Source organism: Manacus candei, unplaced genomic scaffold (assembly GCF_025592945.1).
Source record: "Manacus candei isolate 608988 ecotype Guabito, Panama unplaced genomic scaffold, ASM2559294v1 h1tg000047l, whole genome shotgun sequence".
Lineage (NCBI taxonomy): Eukaryota > Metazoa > Chordata > Aves > Passeriformes > Pipridae > Manacus > Manacus candei.
Window position 1 is genome coordinate 366,757 of NW_026138095.1, and position 14,403 is coordinate 381,159.

Below are 14,403 nucleotides of genomic sequence, written 5' to 3' on the forward strand. Positions count from 1 at the left end.
CGTTGCCCAGGGCTGAGCCCCACAGGCAGGGACTGGCACCGTGGCCGTGTGGTCTCTGTGGAGTCTCTGCATTGAGGGTGGTGAGGCAGTGGCATGGGCTGCCTGGAGAGACGGTGCATGCCCCATCCCTGGAAAGAGCATCAGGCTGGACAGGGCTCTGAGCAACCTGGTCTGGGGCAGATGTTTGTGCTCACTGTGGGTGCTGGACCAGAGGACCTTTAAAGGTCCCTTTGCACCCAGACCATCCTGTGAGTCTGGCCAGGCTGGTGGCAGTGCCTTTGTCCCACTGGGCACTGGGAACGGGCAGCTCCTACTGGGCAGCCGAGGGCTGTGCCCACACGCATGTGTGCGCTGTGTGTGCATGTGTGTGTGTGAATGCTGTGTATGTACATGTTTTATGTGTGTGTGTGTGTGTGTGTGAATGCTGTGTGTGTACGTTTTATGTGTGTGTGTGAATGCTGTGTGTGTACATGTGTGTGTGTGTGTGAATGCTGTGTGTGTACATGTTTTATGTGTGTGTGTGAATGCTGTGTGTGTGTACGTGTGTGTGTGTGTGAATGCTGTGTGTGTACATATTTTGTGTGTGTGTGTGTGTGAATGCTGTGTGTGTACGTGTGTGTGTGTGAATGCTCTGTGTGTACATGTGTGTGTGTGTGAATGCTCTGTGTGTACACGTGTGTGTGTGTATGTGAATGCTCTGTGTGTACATGTGTGTGTGTGTGAATGCTGTGTGTGTACGTTTTGTGTGTGTGTGTGAATGCTGTGTGTGTACATGTTTTGTGTGTGTGTGTACATCTATGCATGTGTGCGCGCTCACGTGTGCGTGTGTGCATGTGTGAGCATGTGTGAGCACGCCCAGGCTGTACCCTGGGGTGGGGATGCCCCTGGGTGCTAGCAGTCAGGGTGGACATGGGTGACACCGCTGTTGGCACTGCCAGGCCATGGCAGGGAGGGGTTCTGTTCCAGCAGTGATGAGAGAGGACACTGCCACAGTCCTGTGGGAGCTGGGTCCTTGGGCTGGGGCTGGCCCCACTCCCAGGGGGATCCCAGGGCGATCCCAGCTGCCTCCCAGCCCAGCTGTCATGAGGGGTCTGTGGATACTGGGAAGCTGCTGGCCAGCTCATGTGGCTCTATGGGAGGTGGAGGGTGACCAGGGCACGGGGCTGCAGGCTCAGCCCTGCGGCACAGGCAGTGCCCGGCTGTGGGGCACACCTGGCTGGTGCAGGTGCTGTTGGATGTGCCCTGGTGCAGGCAGACATTGGGTGCTTGCACGGGGCTCCCAGCCATCAGCAGACACTGTCCCTGCTCGGGGCTGATGGGCACCAGGCACTGTGGGACATGGGGCTGTCCCTCAGCACCAGGGGACGCAGGATGTTGCCACAGGACACCCCATAGGCTGGGGCTGGCTTGTGGTCACTGGAGGGTCCTGTCATTATGTAGCACACATGGAACCACCCTTCCTGGGCAGGGTCTGGAGATCCCCCTGTCCCCAGTGCTGTGGGACAAGCCTGGTCCCAGTGGGGCATTGGGGGTCGACAGCAGAGCGTTGCCACAGCAACACTGGAGCAACAGGCGCAGGGCCCGGCACCGCGCCATGACCATATTTACCTTCCCAGAAACTGCTTCGTGCTCCAGCAATTTGCCTCAATTAGGCTCGTTACCACGTCAGGAGGCCGCAGTGACGGCAGTGGCCATTGGGGCCAGTGGCTCCACGCGGCTGCTCTGACCACTCTGGCACTGTGGCTCTGAACAGGGTGATCCCTGTCCCCCTCTCTATCCCTGTCCCCGTTCCTGCACCTGGGGGCCTGGGCAGACCCCAGCCTCTATGTTCCACTCACGTTGCCCGCTCCGCCACAACCCCACAGTGCTGCTGCCACAGCCCTCCAGCCCCACAGCCCCAGACCCTCTGCCCCCATCCCTGCTGTGCACTTTCCCACTACCAGTGCTGCAATGGCCCCTGGGCACTGGGTCCCATTCAGCTGGGACAGACAGTGAGTTGTCGAGTAAACAGAGGAAAATTACTGCGTGCTGAGCCGGGTGCTGCTGCCGGAGCCAAGTGCTTCATGGCCGGGGCCACAGCTGCCCTCCTCATGCCCCGCCAGCCCCGCTGACGCCTTGCCGTGGTCTGGGACCCCCACCACCCCCTGCAGACAGCATGGCTCCTGCTGTTCCTCGTGCTGGCTGGCGTGGGCAGCACTGCTGTGGCCATGGGGTGCGGGTGATGCTGGGACAGGGTGGGACTTAGCGAGAGGGTGGCTGCCCACCCAGAGCTGCTGTTTACTGTGTGGGGCTGCTGGGGCTGCCGGGGTGCGGATCCAACTCTCACCCGCCACTCAGCACATCCCCTGCACCGGGCTGTGCGTGGGGCCTGGAACCATGGCGTGCTTGGGGCCAGGTGTAGCAGTGTCATGGGGGATGAGCAGTGCCCATGCCCAGGGCCGTGGGCAGCGGGGGTCACAGCAGGGCAGGTGTCACCCTCAGGCACGGTGACCCCAGCAAGGGAGCAGCACCTGCCTAATCCCCACACACCAGGCGATTGTGGTGCCCAAAGCTGTGGCATCCGGGCTTAGCGCTCATGTGCACAGCACAAGCCTCTTAGGGCACTGCTGTGCCCCCTCCCTGCCCTGGCCAGCCCGGCCCACTGGCACAGGGGTCCCTCAGCCCCACACTCCGCTGCTACTCACGGCACTCAGAGCTGCCGGTGGCTGCTGCCCGGCCGTGGGCTGGGCCGGCTCCCGGGAGAGCGGGGGTGCCGTGGGCAGAGCCAAATGATTTAATTAAGGGCTCCTGGCAGCGAAAGGACAGAGCCGATTAGCGGCCAGAGGAGAGCTCATGCTGGGGGAGCTGGAGCCTCAGCCGGGCAGCACTGCAGTGGCTGCTGCTGCATGTCTGCCCCGCTCCTCTGTGCAGGGCCATGGGGCAGGCAGCGGGGCTGGAGGCAGCAGGGCAGGCAGTGGGTCTGTCTTCTGGTGCAGCTCATCCCTGCCAGGTGGCCCAGCTCTCAGTCCATGCTGCGGCCATCACCCGTGGGTGCTAGTGGGAGCACAGTCCCAATGTGTCTGATGTCTCTGGAGTCCCCAGTCCCCACACCCCACAGAGAGGCACACGCGGAGCTGGCCCTGCAGCCCGGCACGGGCCCACACCTATTTACAGATAGGACAGATAAATTACAGCACTGTGCACAGGGACTCAAAGGCGCACAAGGGCAGCACCACAGGACAAACTCCTACCCCCAGCCCCCCCAGCCCCACAGATCCCACCCCAGAGGTCGAGGTCGAGGTCCAGGTCCCACTCGCCTGCCCCATAGTGTCCATTGTCCACGCGCTCAGCGCAGCACCCTCACCGGGCCGGCGGGTCCCGGTGCCTGCCAGCGCCTGGGGAGGACAGGGCAGGGGACGACGGCAGGCCACTGGCTCAGCGCAGCCCTCCCGTCTGGCCGTGGGCTCAGAAGTGGCTCTCGGCCGTGGTCTCAGGGAACTCGTAGCAGTGGTGGCGATCTCCCAGGGCAAGGTGCTCAGCGGTGCCGCGCCCGCTTCTCTCGGGGCGGTGGGAGCCGGGGTGGGGGGCCAGGCTGTGCCCCAGCCCGTTGGTGCAGCCACTCACCAGCTGGTGCTTCTCGCAGGCGCTGCCGGCGCCGTTGCGGGCGCTGGGTGCGTGGCTGTAGGTGTGCCTGTACTCCTCAGCCAGGTCCCTCCCCAGCTTCCAGCGCTGCCATCGCTTCAACAGCTCTGCCTGCACCTGTGGGTAGATGCCATCAGCACAACCCAGCGCCCCTGCCGCCCCTGCCCCTGCTGTCCTACTCACCTCCTTATTGACAAAGCAGTAGAGAATGGCCACCAGCATCCCCTGGGTGGAGGGAGGAGAGGTGTGAGGCACACAGCCAGACCCCAATCTGGTCCCTACTGAGACTGAGTCCCCACAGAAGGCTGGTCCTGCAAAGGCTGGGCTCACCTGGAAGGAGCTCAGGAAGAGGTCGAAGAAGAGCTTGACATAGCGCAGTGTGCCCTGGGCGTGCTCATCTGTGACGAAGGCGAAGACCACCTCGTGGATGCCCAGCAGCGGGATCAGCGTCAGCGTGGACTTGGCCAGCCTGGGGGACAGGGGTCATGAGGTGGACGCACAGGCGCGTGTGCTGCGGGCACACAGGGTGGGCCGTGCCCAGCGCCCACCTGAACTTGTAGTCAGTGTAGCGCATCTGGTGCGCACGGAGCTTGGAGACAAGGATCTGGATGATGCGGATGAAGATGAAGAAGTTGATCTGCAATGGAATGGAGTGTGCCATGAGAGGCAGGGGCAAGGCCAGGCAGGACAGCTCTGTCCCCCTGCCCTGGGCAGCCTCTCTCACAGCTGTCTCAGGGCTTGCAAAAGAGATGCTGAGACACCAAGTGAGGGGCTGTGATGGGCTCACCAGGATGGCCAGGAACACGGGGAAGCGAAGGATCCACCAGAAGCCCATGTTGTTGTTAGTTGACCAGCACCTGCAGAGGGGAGGGATGGGGACTGCCAGGAAGCCCCTTGACCAGGTGGCTGCTGGAGTCTGGTGTGGCATCAGCAGCCCTGGCTGAGCAGGCGCCACGGGCAGGCACCCTGCCCTTTGCATGGGCAGTGGTGTGGAGCCTCTCTGGGGCCATCACAACATCCCCACACACACCCACTGTGCCCTGTGTTCCCTCAGCCACTGGCAGGGGCTGATACTCACTGGATGTTTTCGTAGAGGAACTTCACAACGACCCAGGGGATGAGGAACAGCATGGGTGCCCCTGAGGGGAAGTGGGCAGGTGGCAGGTGAGGCATGGCAGGGGACAGGGTCAGGGGGGCCAGGCCATGCAAACTCACCCCAGCCAATGCACAGGTAGAGGGTGAAGTAGCTCCTCTCAGAGAAAACAGCCACCACCAGCAGATTGTGCAGGTAGATGCCCTCCACCAGCAGCCAGCAGTAGTTGGCCACAATGCCGTACTGCATGAAAACTGTGGCTGCCCGGCAGCCTGCGGCTGCCTGTGGACAGAGGTCAGGGCTGCAGCACTGCCTCTGTGTGTGCCTGTGCCCCCAGCCTCACCAGTGCCACCAGTCCCCAGCCCCACCAGCCCCCACCCCTGCCCCACCAGCACTGACCTCATCACTCAGCCAGACTTGCACGCTGTAACCGTCGATCTTGTCGCTGTAGTGGGTCTTGAGCAGGGCGTCAATGACCAGCACGGAGACACCCTTCAGGATGAAGGAGGCGAAGAGATTCATGTGGATATAGTTCCTCATGCAGTGCAGCTTGCTGTGAATGCAGGGTCTGCTGTCAGTGCCCACACACAGATCCTCAGTCTCTACCTGCCCACTCTGCGGGCAGCCGTGCCCACGCCCCACCTGAAGCCCAGCAGCAGGGCCAGGGCGAGCAGCAGCGCGCACAGCGACATGGAGTAGCCCACGGTGTACATCACCTTGAAGCTGCCATAGGTCTTGGCAAATTTTTCCTGGAAGAGGAGGGAGCAAGTAAGGGCAGGGGCAGGCAGGGGGGTGGGCAGGGACTCCTACACCCCTGCTGCCCAGCTCTGCCCACCTGCGCATTTATCTCCTCATCATCCTGCTGGCACTGTGTGGCATCGCGCAGGGACTGTCCCTGCGGCCCCGTCACCCACTGCCCGTCCGGCCCGCAGGTCTTGAAGACGTGTCTGTGTTTCACTGTGAGGGCAGGGGGTGGTGGGGTGTGCTGGCCCCAGAGCCCCCACAGGCACCGTGCACCAGCACAGGCACGAGCACCTGCAGCAGCACATGCACACGTATGTGTGCACACACCACACAGGAGCACGTGCCTGCCAGCTCTTACCTTTGTGGTACCAGGGCAGGAACCAGGGGCAGGGCACACTGGCCGTGCTGTTGGGTGCGGTGTCAGGCCAACACGAGAACTTGTCAAAGGTGCGGTTACAGACCAGCTCTGCAACAGGATAGGAGATGGCAGTGCCTTGGCCTCACCCTCCCTGGACATCAGGATCCCACACTGGCCCCCTGCTCTGTCCCTGTCCTGTTTGGACCCTGTGCTGGCTTTTCTGCCCCATCCCCATCTCAGTGGGACCCCCCGCCAGCCCCTGTCCCCCTCCCATCCCACGAGAACCCTGCTGGCCCCCCGTGGGCACTGACCTGTGGGCGCAGGCAGGCGGCTCATGTTGTGCTGGCACTCCTCTCTGTACGCAGTCCATTTCTCGAAGAGGTTATCCGTGATCTGGGCAGAGGGGCCCTGGGGGCACCAGGAAGTGTCACCTGTCACCCGCATCCTGCCCACAGGGGCTGCCCTGCTGTAACAGGCAGTGACCCCAGCTTTGGGACAGCCACAAGTGAGTGCAGGCTAACACTCTGTGCCATGCCACACCATGTCATGTGGATGGCAGGGCGGGCAGGAAAGGGCATCAGCTGCTGCAGTGCCTGCATGGCGAGGGGCCGTGGTGGGCAGGGGTGGATCAGTGGCGGCCCGGGGTGTGCAGCAAGCTGGACATGGGGCAGAACACTGTTGTGTGGGACAGCCCATCCTTACCTGGCAGCAGAGCAGCAGCAGTGGGAGGGTGAGAAGATGTGGCTGGGACATCCCTCCTCTGGGCCACACACATGGGGTGCAGTGCAGGGTGCCCGGCTTCCTACCAACCCTCAGCAGCTTCTCCACCCTGGTGGTGACGGCCTTGGCACGTGGGTGATCCTGTGTGAGACACCTGGTCACAGGGACTCTCAGGGCAGAGCTGGGGGACGTGGGTCTGGGGGCAGGCGAGGTGGGAGGGGGCCACACCAGCACAGGGCTGACCCAGTCACGGCCCCATTCACCTTTCCTAGTCCTCGTCTGACCCTGTCTGGCATTCACATTCAGCTGCTTGTTCCTGCATTTTCCCACCAAGTACCTGCTTTTTCCTCCCTAGGATGGCACTGGGACTGTGGCCATGTGGCCTCTCTGCTCATCAAGCCAACCCCAACCCCTGTGCAGCCAAAGCGCAGCCATATGCAGGACATTACAACCTCTGAGCAGGGCAGACTCTGGTGCCCCATGGCAGCACTGCCTCCAGACCCCCAGGGGTGACCCGGGCTTGTGCCACCCCACACTGGTGCTGGTGCCCAGCTGTACATCAGTGCTAAGCTCTGAGAGTGCAGGGCCCCCATGGCAGAAGGACCCCTCCCCACACCTGAGCACGCTCTCAGGTGGGGGCCAGCACCTGGGCTCCCCCCTTCCCATCGACTCTCATGCCGCAGGGCGGCCCTCAGGGCACTCAGCCATGGCCTTGCAGCAGCACCTATCCAGGATGGAGGTGGACAGGGAGCCACCCACAGCACGGGGCCAGGCAGGGATGGGGCAGAGGTTGGCTGTTAACCCACAGGGATCCCAGCTTGTGGGGCTGCCTTGGCTCTGAGGCCAGCTCAGCTGGCCTGTGCCGCTGTGCCTTCATTGCCCCAAGCTCTTGCAATGATATAGGGCCTTGTCTGACACTGCACCCAAGTGCTCTGCACAGACCCTGGCTCACGAGGTGCTGTAATTCCCTCCATCCCCCTAAGCCGGTTATGGGGCTCCTGAGCGTTATTTTGGCTCTTCCCACAAGGGGCCATTCTGGCAGCAGCCCCATGGCACGGCACGGCTTTGTGGGGTGAGGGCAGCTGAGCTGTGGGGGACGGGAGGGACAGCAGTGCCAGTGCCACCACAGACAATCTGGCATCGCCCCTGGCCCCTGCGTTCCCCCGGGCACCAGCCGGAGTGCTGCGCTCCCTGACCAGCCCTGCTCCCAGGGCTCGCCGCTCTGCCTGTGCCTATTTTTATCCCTGGGAAAGTCGTGTTTCCTCCACCGGGGCAGACCCACTCACCATGTCGCAAGTGGTTGCTGGAGCAGCTCATTAATCAACACATGGAGCTCCAGACGCAGTTTGAGGAGCAGGACCTGCAATGGCCTTATTTAGCCAGTCCCAGGACAGAGGGAACTGTCTCCTGGGACAGTCCTCACTGGGTGGCCTCTGGGAACAGTGACCTTTGGTGGGTGCCCACTGGCCACCTGACCATGTCAGCATCCCTATCCTTGTGTCATCCCCCTCAGCCCCACCCAGCAAACCTGTTCCCACACCAGCATCCTTGTCCTAGTCCTTCTCCCATCCCCACCCTAGGATTCCTGTCCCTTTCCCCCATGCCAGCATCCCTGTCCTTGTCCCACCCCCAGCCCCACAACATCAACCCCACCTACCCCATCCCGCCAGTGCTCACATCCCGACCCCATGGAAGGTGCTGGTGCCCATCCCTGGCCGAGCATCCATCCCTGCCCCGGCTGGGAACGCTTCTCCAGGCGCGTGGGTTACAGCGACTCGCTGCCAGCCCCTCTGAGTGGCCGGGGAGCAGCTTTGGGGCAGAGGTGTCGCTATTTTTAGCTGCTGCAGTGGGATTTAGCAGCGGGGAGGCCTCTGCCCTGGACTCCCCCAGCTGGCAGCCACTCCCTGGCCCCCGGCCCTGCCGTGGCCAAGCGGGGCAGACTGCACTGGGTGAGGGGTCCTGGCACGAGGGCCAGTCACGCTCCTTGCCACGGCACGGGGCTCCCTCCTCACCCTGCCCAGGCCCTTTGCCCCAGCTGCCCATGGCACTGTGCAGCCACGGCACTGTACTGGACCCCCACGCCCCATTAGGTGGGGGGCCCCCACAGTTCCACTGCCTTGCAGGGAGCACAGACAGGGGCTCTTTCCAGCAGAGATGTGGATGTGCTATGCAGTGGGCAGTGCCAGGGAGGGAGCAGTGGCTCTGTGTGGTAGAACAGCAGGCTGTAGGGAGGCCAGGACCACTGGCAGCACCACCTGGGAGCTGGTACTGCCCAGCAGCAGTACCCACAGTGCTTGGAGCAGTGGCTCTGCCAACTGGACATGCCCTTGTTGCCAGTGCCAGAGGCTCCTCTCAGCCACGTCCTGGGTGCCAGAGGCAGCACCACAGGAGGGACGTGGCCCCACATCACCCACCACTTTCTCTCACCCTGCCATGCCCAACTGACAGTGCCACATTCCCTGCCCTGGCACCTCGTTCCCAGCCAGGGCCAGTCTTTGGGGAACCCCCCACTACACCAGGCCGTGGGTGCTGGGTGCAGGGTGCCTGACTTGTGAGTGGGTGCCTCTGAGGGGCTGAAGCGCATGACAGCGTGTGTGCAAGGGACTTTCACCCCACACTGGTGTTGGACAATGTGGCGTGTCCCCGTGTCACAGCTCTGTGGCTGCTGACCCCCGTGGAGCCTGGGCTGCAAACACCCGGCACATCTCCACTGCCACAGCCATGAAGGAGAGATCTCCTGCCCACGATGGCAGAGCAGGAACAAGGAGCCAACTCTGACACAGCTGAGCATAGGCAGGGAAGGGGCCGTGCTGGCAGTCCCAGTACTGGGGGCCAGAGGGATCAACACAGGCATCATCATCTGCCCTCAGGGTAGGGGGAGTGGGGCTGTCAATGGTGTCTGTGTTTGTGTACTGAGCCCTTCCCCAGCCAGTGGTGCCAACCTCTACAACTGCACGGGCAAAGCAAGGACCCCCTTCCCCTTTAACTGGTGTCCCTGTGACTCCTGGCTGACCAGTGACTCATGGTGGCCACCACTGGCCCTGGGATGCTCAGGAGGCAGAGGCCAGAGTGTGCAGCTTGGGCAGAGTATGGGGTGAGTCAAGGACCTGGGTGCACTATGGCCATGGCATTGCACCAAGACAGGGAACAGATGGGAAAAGGCTTGTGTTGGGATTTTGTTCCCCACTGGTGGATGCAAAGACCCCATGCTGCCCTGCAGCAGCTCTGTACCACCATGGACCCCCACAGTCAGTTAAGTGCCCAGGCCTGCCTGGGGAGAGACTGTCTCCTCATCCCACCCTGGTCAGCTTCCCCTGGGATTTTTGCCCCTCAGCCCCTCCAGCACTGCTGCCATTGCACGTGTGAGGGAACGAGCTCCACATCTGGGATCACTGTGGTCTATTGCCACACGGATCAGTGGTTCAGTGAGCCCCCATGGGACACTCATGGGCATTTGCAACATGACCCGAGAGTGCCTTGGCACAGCCATGGCCCTGCACAAGCATTGTGAGGCTGGCACAGCCCCCCAAAGCCTGGTGCCCCACAGGACTCTTGCCTCCCCAGTGGAATGGGCACCCAGCCTCCTCACGAGCACAGCCCCGCACCCGGCACAGCCCCACTGGCTCGGAGGCAGCGGGGGGGGCCGTGTGCCCTCTGGACACAGGGATTAGCCCCCCGTGCGCTAATGCAGCGCTTTCCATGGCTGGCTTGGCTTTGAGCCTGGAGCTACACGCCAACACGGCAGGGGCTTTGGCACTTGGCAGGGGAGGGGACAGTGCCGGGCCAGAGCTGATGCAATGCCAGCACCAGTCTGGCCCTGCAGATGCTGCTCCACTTTCCACCCAAGACCATGGCAAGCGGGGCAAGGGTGGGGGGAGACAGCCAGGGTAGGGAGGCCCAGGAGGTCTGGTCTGCAATGTCTCTGCCTATGTCCCTGCCCCAAGCTAGGGGATGTCTCCCACTCCCCTGCTCCAGTCCTTCTCTGAGAACTGAGTACCAGGAACTTTGGCCGCAGAGGAGCAGCTGAGCTACCTGGAGCAGCCCTCGTGCTGCAAGACCATGGCTTGTTTGCACAGAGCTACGTGATTGTGGAAGCCCTGAGCAGTGGTACATAGAGAGAGCCAACGTCACCAGGCACCAGCGATGTCGGATTCTGTGTCATCTTGGATCAAGAAAACCCAAACCAGCCCTGACAGTATTTTCGTCAACAGCAGTACAGGATGCAAACAGGAGAAATGCTTTTTGCATCACCTCCACGACCCCCCAGCTGCCTCCAGGCGTGGTCAGGGGCACCTGCACAGCTGCCCAGTACCAAAGAGGGACTGTGGTCTTCCGGCACACGAGGGTAGAGGCCAGATGACCTTGCTGCCCAGCTGGCTCTGGCAAGGGGATGCTGAGCCACACAGCAGCTTGTCCCTGGCTCAGGGAAAGGGGTGGTTTTGTTCATCACGTTGCACAAAAGCCCATGAAACACAAAAGAAAAGCATGAGAGACACAGTGTTACACGTGTGCTTAGCCTGTCACAGGGGAGGTACAGGGCTGGGAAAAGCCTTGGAAAAGGTCAGTGCAGACAGGGAGATGCACACGCTCCCCTGCACTGGGAGCTCCACATCCACCTTCCCAGACCAGCTTGTGGCATGAATGAACATTGTAGCCTCTGTGGACCTCGGGACAACCTCCAGCACCTCTCTGAAGAGCGAGCTCAAACCCTGTGCTGTTGAGGTGCAGATGCACAAGAGACATCGCAGCCCGTCTGTGAAGAGATCCCAGCAGAGTCCGTTCCTGTCCTGAGACACCTGCAGCCCTGGGCACAGTTGGCCACCAGCCCCAGTGAGCCAGGGGTGTGGCAGGGAGCACATATTCCCAGCCATCCACTGATGCCTGTAGTGCACAGCCATGTGCCCCAGGCCCCAGGGGACCATGGGGGACGCAGGACAGAGCAGGATGCAGTGGAGGAGCACAGGGGGATGGAGCTGAGCTGCCATCCCATCTCCCCTGTGTCTGGCTTCCCCTGTCCCTGCCCCTGCCTGGCACAGCGAGGTGCATGGAGAGGCTGTGCTCGGTGGTTGGTCTCAGCCCTGTGCTGTGGATCAAGGCTTGCGGTCACATTTTTTCATTAACTATTTTTAATCCACATTTTGCCTGTTCTCTGTTCAGCCTTTTCTCTTCTCCCCTCTCCAGGCAACAGAACATAAAAAAAATCTGCACCGCAGTGTGCGGAAAGACGCGGGATTGGTGGGAAGCGCAGTAGCTGGCAGCCGGGCGGCACTAACACGCCGAGGAGGGGTCCTGCGGGCCCTAAATTTTCCTGCTGATGCACAGACAAAATCATAGGAGCAATCACTGAATTTGGCGTGGGTCAGGACACACGGGGCAGGCGCTGCATGGGGCGCGGCGCTGCGGGGTGCACAGCGAGGGCTGGGCAGAGCGGATGCTCTGTCCTCTGCCTGTCCGGCGTGAGGGGAGCCAGGCTGAGCACGGCGGTCTCTGCTCCCCTCACCGCCCTGAGGGAAGTGCAGAGTCGGGCAGACTGGACCTGCAGCAGCTTTGGAGATGCACTTGCAACCGGGAGGACGGCAAGGTCACATACCCGACATGTCCTGGTTAAACAAAGCCATTTACCAACACCGTGTTGACACAGCAGAGCTCGGGACAGAGTCACAAAGGGCACTCACACCGGGCTCCTGCAAGCCCCAGAGAGCTGGGAAGGGTCAAAAGTGTCTCCTGCTTCTGCCCCTCGACGAGAGACCCACGGGCACTGTTGTGCCCACGGCGATGAGACCCCGCGGGTACCACCGCAGCGAGGGGCTACTCTGGGAGATACTCCGAGCGCGTCGGAGCCTGGTTGATACGATTGACCGGGGGCTCACCACAGCCAGGGCAGTGCCCAGGGGGGTGTCGTGAGCCCGACAGCAGCGCCTCTGCACAGGGACACCAGTGGAAGCGGCTCAGGTGGGGAGCGGGCCCAGCCCCGCTGCGACCCCCGGCCCAGGACACCCCTCACCGAGGGACTCATCACCCCCGAGGCCAGCGCCTAGCACCGGGGCGGCTCTGGGAGCTGCTGCTCTGCTCTCCCGAGGCTCAATTCGTGGCCCCGGGGATGCGCAGCCGTCACCCGAATCCACATCCACGCGACGGGGCGTGCGGCATCTCCAGCCTTCAGCCCGCAGGGATGGGGTCTCCCCGCCCTCCTCCCCCCTTCCCCGTACCTCTCGGGGCTGAGCTCGCGGCAGCTCCCGGGTGCATCTCGGAGCCGGCGGGGACCGAGACCGGCGCGCTCGGCCGCTCCGGCGAAAACTTTTGCCGAAGCCGCAGCGGCGAAGGCTGTGGCGGCTCGGGGGGAGGGACCGGGGCGGGGGGAGGGACCGGGGGCGCGGAGTCGCGTCCCGCCGCCCCGCTCCTCCTGCCGGCACAAGGGGGGCGCAGTCCGGTGCCCCCGCTCCACCCGAGTGCTCGGCGCTGCCCGCCGCATCACCGACGGCCGCTCCCGGGAGCTGCGGGGCCGCCGCCGTTTCTCTCCCCCGCCCAGCCCTGCTCCCGGGCACCGGCTCTGCTCGGCGGCGGATACGGGCGGAGCGGGCAGGGCAGCTGGACCGTCCCGACCCTGGGGGAGCGGGCCGGGGATCCGTCCCCCGGGACGTTTCCCCAGTCCCAGCGCATCCCCGGTCCTGCCGTGCCCCGAGGTGGTGGCCCCGGCGCGGGAGCGCGGGCTGCTCGGCCCCTTGGGGACCTGGACGGATCTCGGCCGTGCCGCCTGGAGCCGCCTCGACACCCGCGCTCCGGCCGGCGCCGGCGGTGACGGGTCGGTGTTTGTCGCCGCTGTCCCGCTGCAGGTAAACAGAGCCCAGACAGAGCAACGCTCCGGGACCTCCTGGCTAGGTCTGGAGAGGGGCCCGGGGGAGCCCCGGCCCGGGGGTGCCAGCGGCCTACCCTGCCCCGGCCCCCCGGCACAAACACATTTACCTTGGGCCATGCAGGACGCGGTGGTCATACCGGCTGTGGCAGCACAGGTACACGGAGCGTATCCCTCCGTAGCCCAACCCAGCCCAACCCCGGCTCCCCGGAGTCCCCAGAGCTGCCTCTGCCGAGGTCCTGCTCTGTGAGGCTTCCACTGGCTGGAAGCCCCCGTTGGTGTGGGCAGAGCAGCCCGAGCCCATGCTGGATCCTGCAGGTGCTTTGACAGTGCCAGGGGGTCAGATCCATGGCTGTCTCCCTGGAGGTGGCCCTGTCACCCATCCGGGCCAGGAGGGGACTGTGGGGGGAGGACTGGCGACCCCCATCTCTGTCCGGGGTCAGGGCACTGAAGTGCCCTGAGGGAACCCCTGCAGGCAGCTGCTGGGGCCCTGGCACAGGGCAGGGTGGGACCAGGGGGTGGCCAGTGCGGAGACGATGGCCACAGGCTGCTGCCAGCCCTCCGCTCTCTGATGCTCAGAGATAAGCAGTGCCAGCGTGCTGCAGCTGTGGGCACCATGCTTCGGGCTGTGTCTGGCACACACTGTCCTGCCAGTGTGGCTGCAGCACAGCTTGGCTGCCATGAGTAACGTGGGGACAGGGTATGTGCGTGCTGGGAGCATGGGGCGGGCGCAGCTGGTGGGACCACAGCCCAGCTGGAACATCCCTGGCACTGGCTGGCGTGGGCCTGAGAAGGGCTCTGTGCTGCTGGGGGACCATGGGGGCTCTATTGCTCCCCTACTCCACGTTGGCCCGTCGCATGGCACAGAGCAGTGCCCGCCAGCTGTGGGAGCAGTGCTGGGCTGGCCGGGGTATGAGGCACCACAGCCTGTCCGGGCAGCCCCCAGCCCCTCACTAGGAGAGAGCCCAGCTCCCCCTGCACTCCCCCTGCACTCACCTGCCCATGGCCTCTGCC

General features: G+C 63.5%; 1 protein-coding gene across 2 annotated transcripts; it reads right to left on the bottom strand.

The window, feature by feature from the left end:
• Positions 1 to 3,276: 3,276 nt before the first annotated feature.
• GCGR (glucagon receptor) lies at positions 3,277 to 12,894 on the bottom strand. 2 transcript variants are annotated; one of them, XM_051797365.1, is made up of 14 exons: positions 12,746 to 12,894; positions 6,519 to 6,677; positions 6,128 to 6,224; positions 5,817 to 5,924; positions 5,550 to 5,671; positions 5,357 to 5,463; positions 5,114 to 5,267; positions 4,837 to 4,996; positions 4,700 to 4,760; positions 4,409 to 4,478; positions 4,170 to 4,258; positions 3,952 to 4,090; positions 3,805 to 3,846; positions 3,277 to 3,738 (listed from the first exon to the last, which is right to left on the bottom strand). In XM_051797365.1, exons 2-14 carry the CDS (start codon positions 6,567 to 6,569, stop codon positions 3,445 to 3,447), a joined length of 1,494 nt encoding a protein of 497 aa, XP_051653325.1. In that variant the 5' UTR covers positions 6,570 to 6,677; positions 12,746 to 12,894; the 3' UTR covers positions 3,277 to 3,444. The 2 variants fall into 2 exon arrangements, with proteins under 2 accessions (XP_051653325.1, XP_051653326.1); XM_051797366.1 differs by lacking the exon at positions 12,746 to 12,894 and having other exon boundaries at positions 6,128 to 6,282; positions 6,519 to 6,659.
• Positions 12,895 to 14,403: the final 1,509 nt, after the last annotated feature.

Excerpts from the sequence above, each read along its gene's own strand:
- GCGR (XM_051797365.1), bottom strand. The coding sequence starts at position 6,569 with ATGTCCCAGCCACATCTTCTCACCCTCCCACTGCTGCTGCTCTGCTGC. Across the intron at positions 5,268-5,356 it reads GCCCTGCTGCTGGGCTTCAG|CAAGCTGCACTGCATGAGGA; the intron begins GTGGGGCGTGGG and ends CTGCATTCACAG. Across the intron at positions 4,997-5,113 it reads AAGTCTGGCTGAGTGATGAG|GCAGCCGCAGGCTGCCGGGC; the intron begins GTCAGTGCTGGT and ends CTCTGTCCACAG.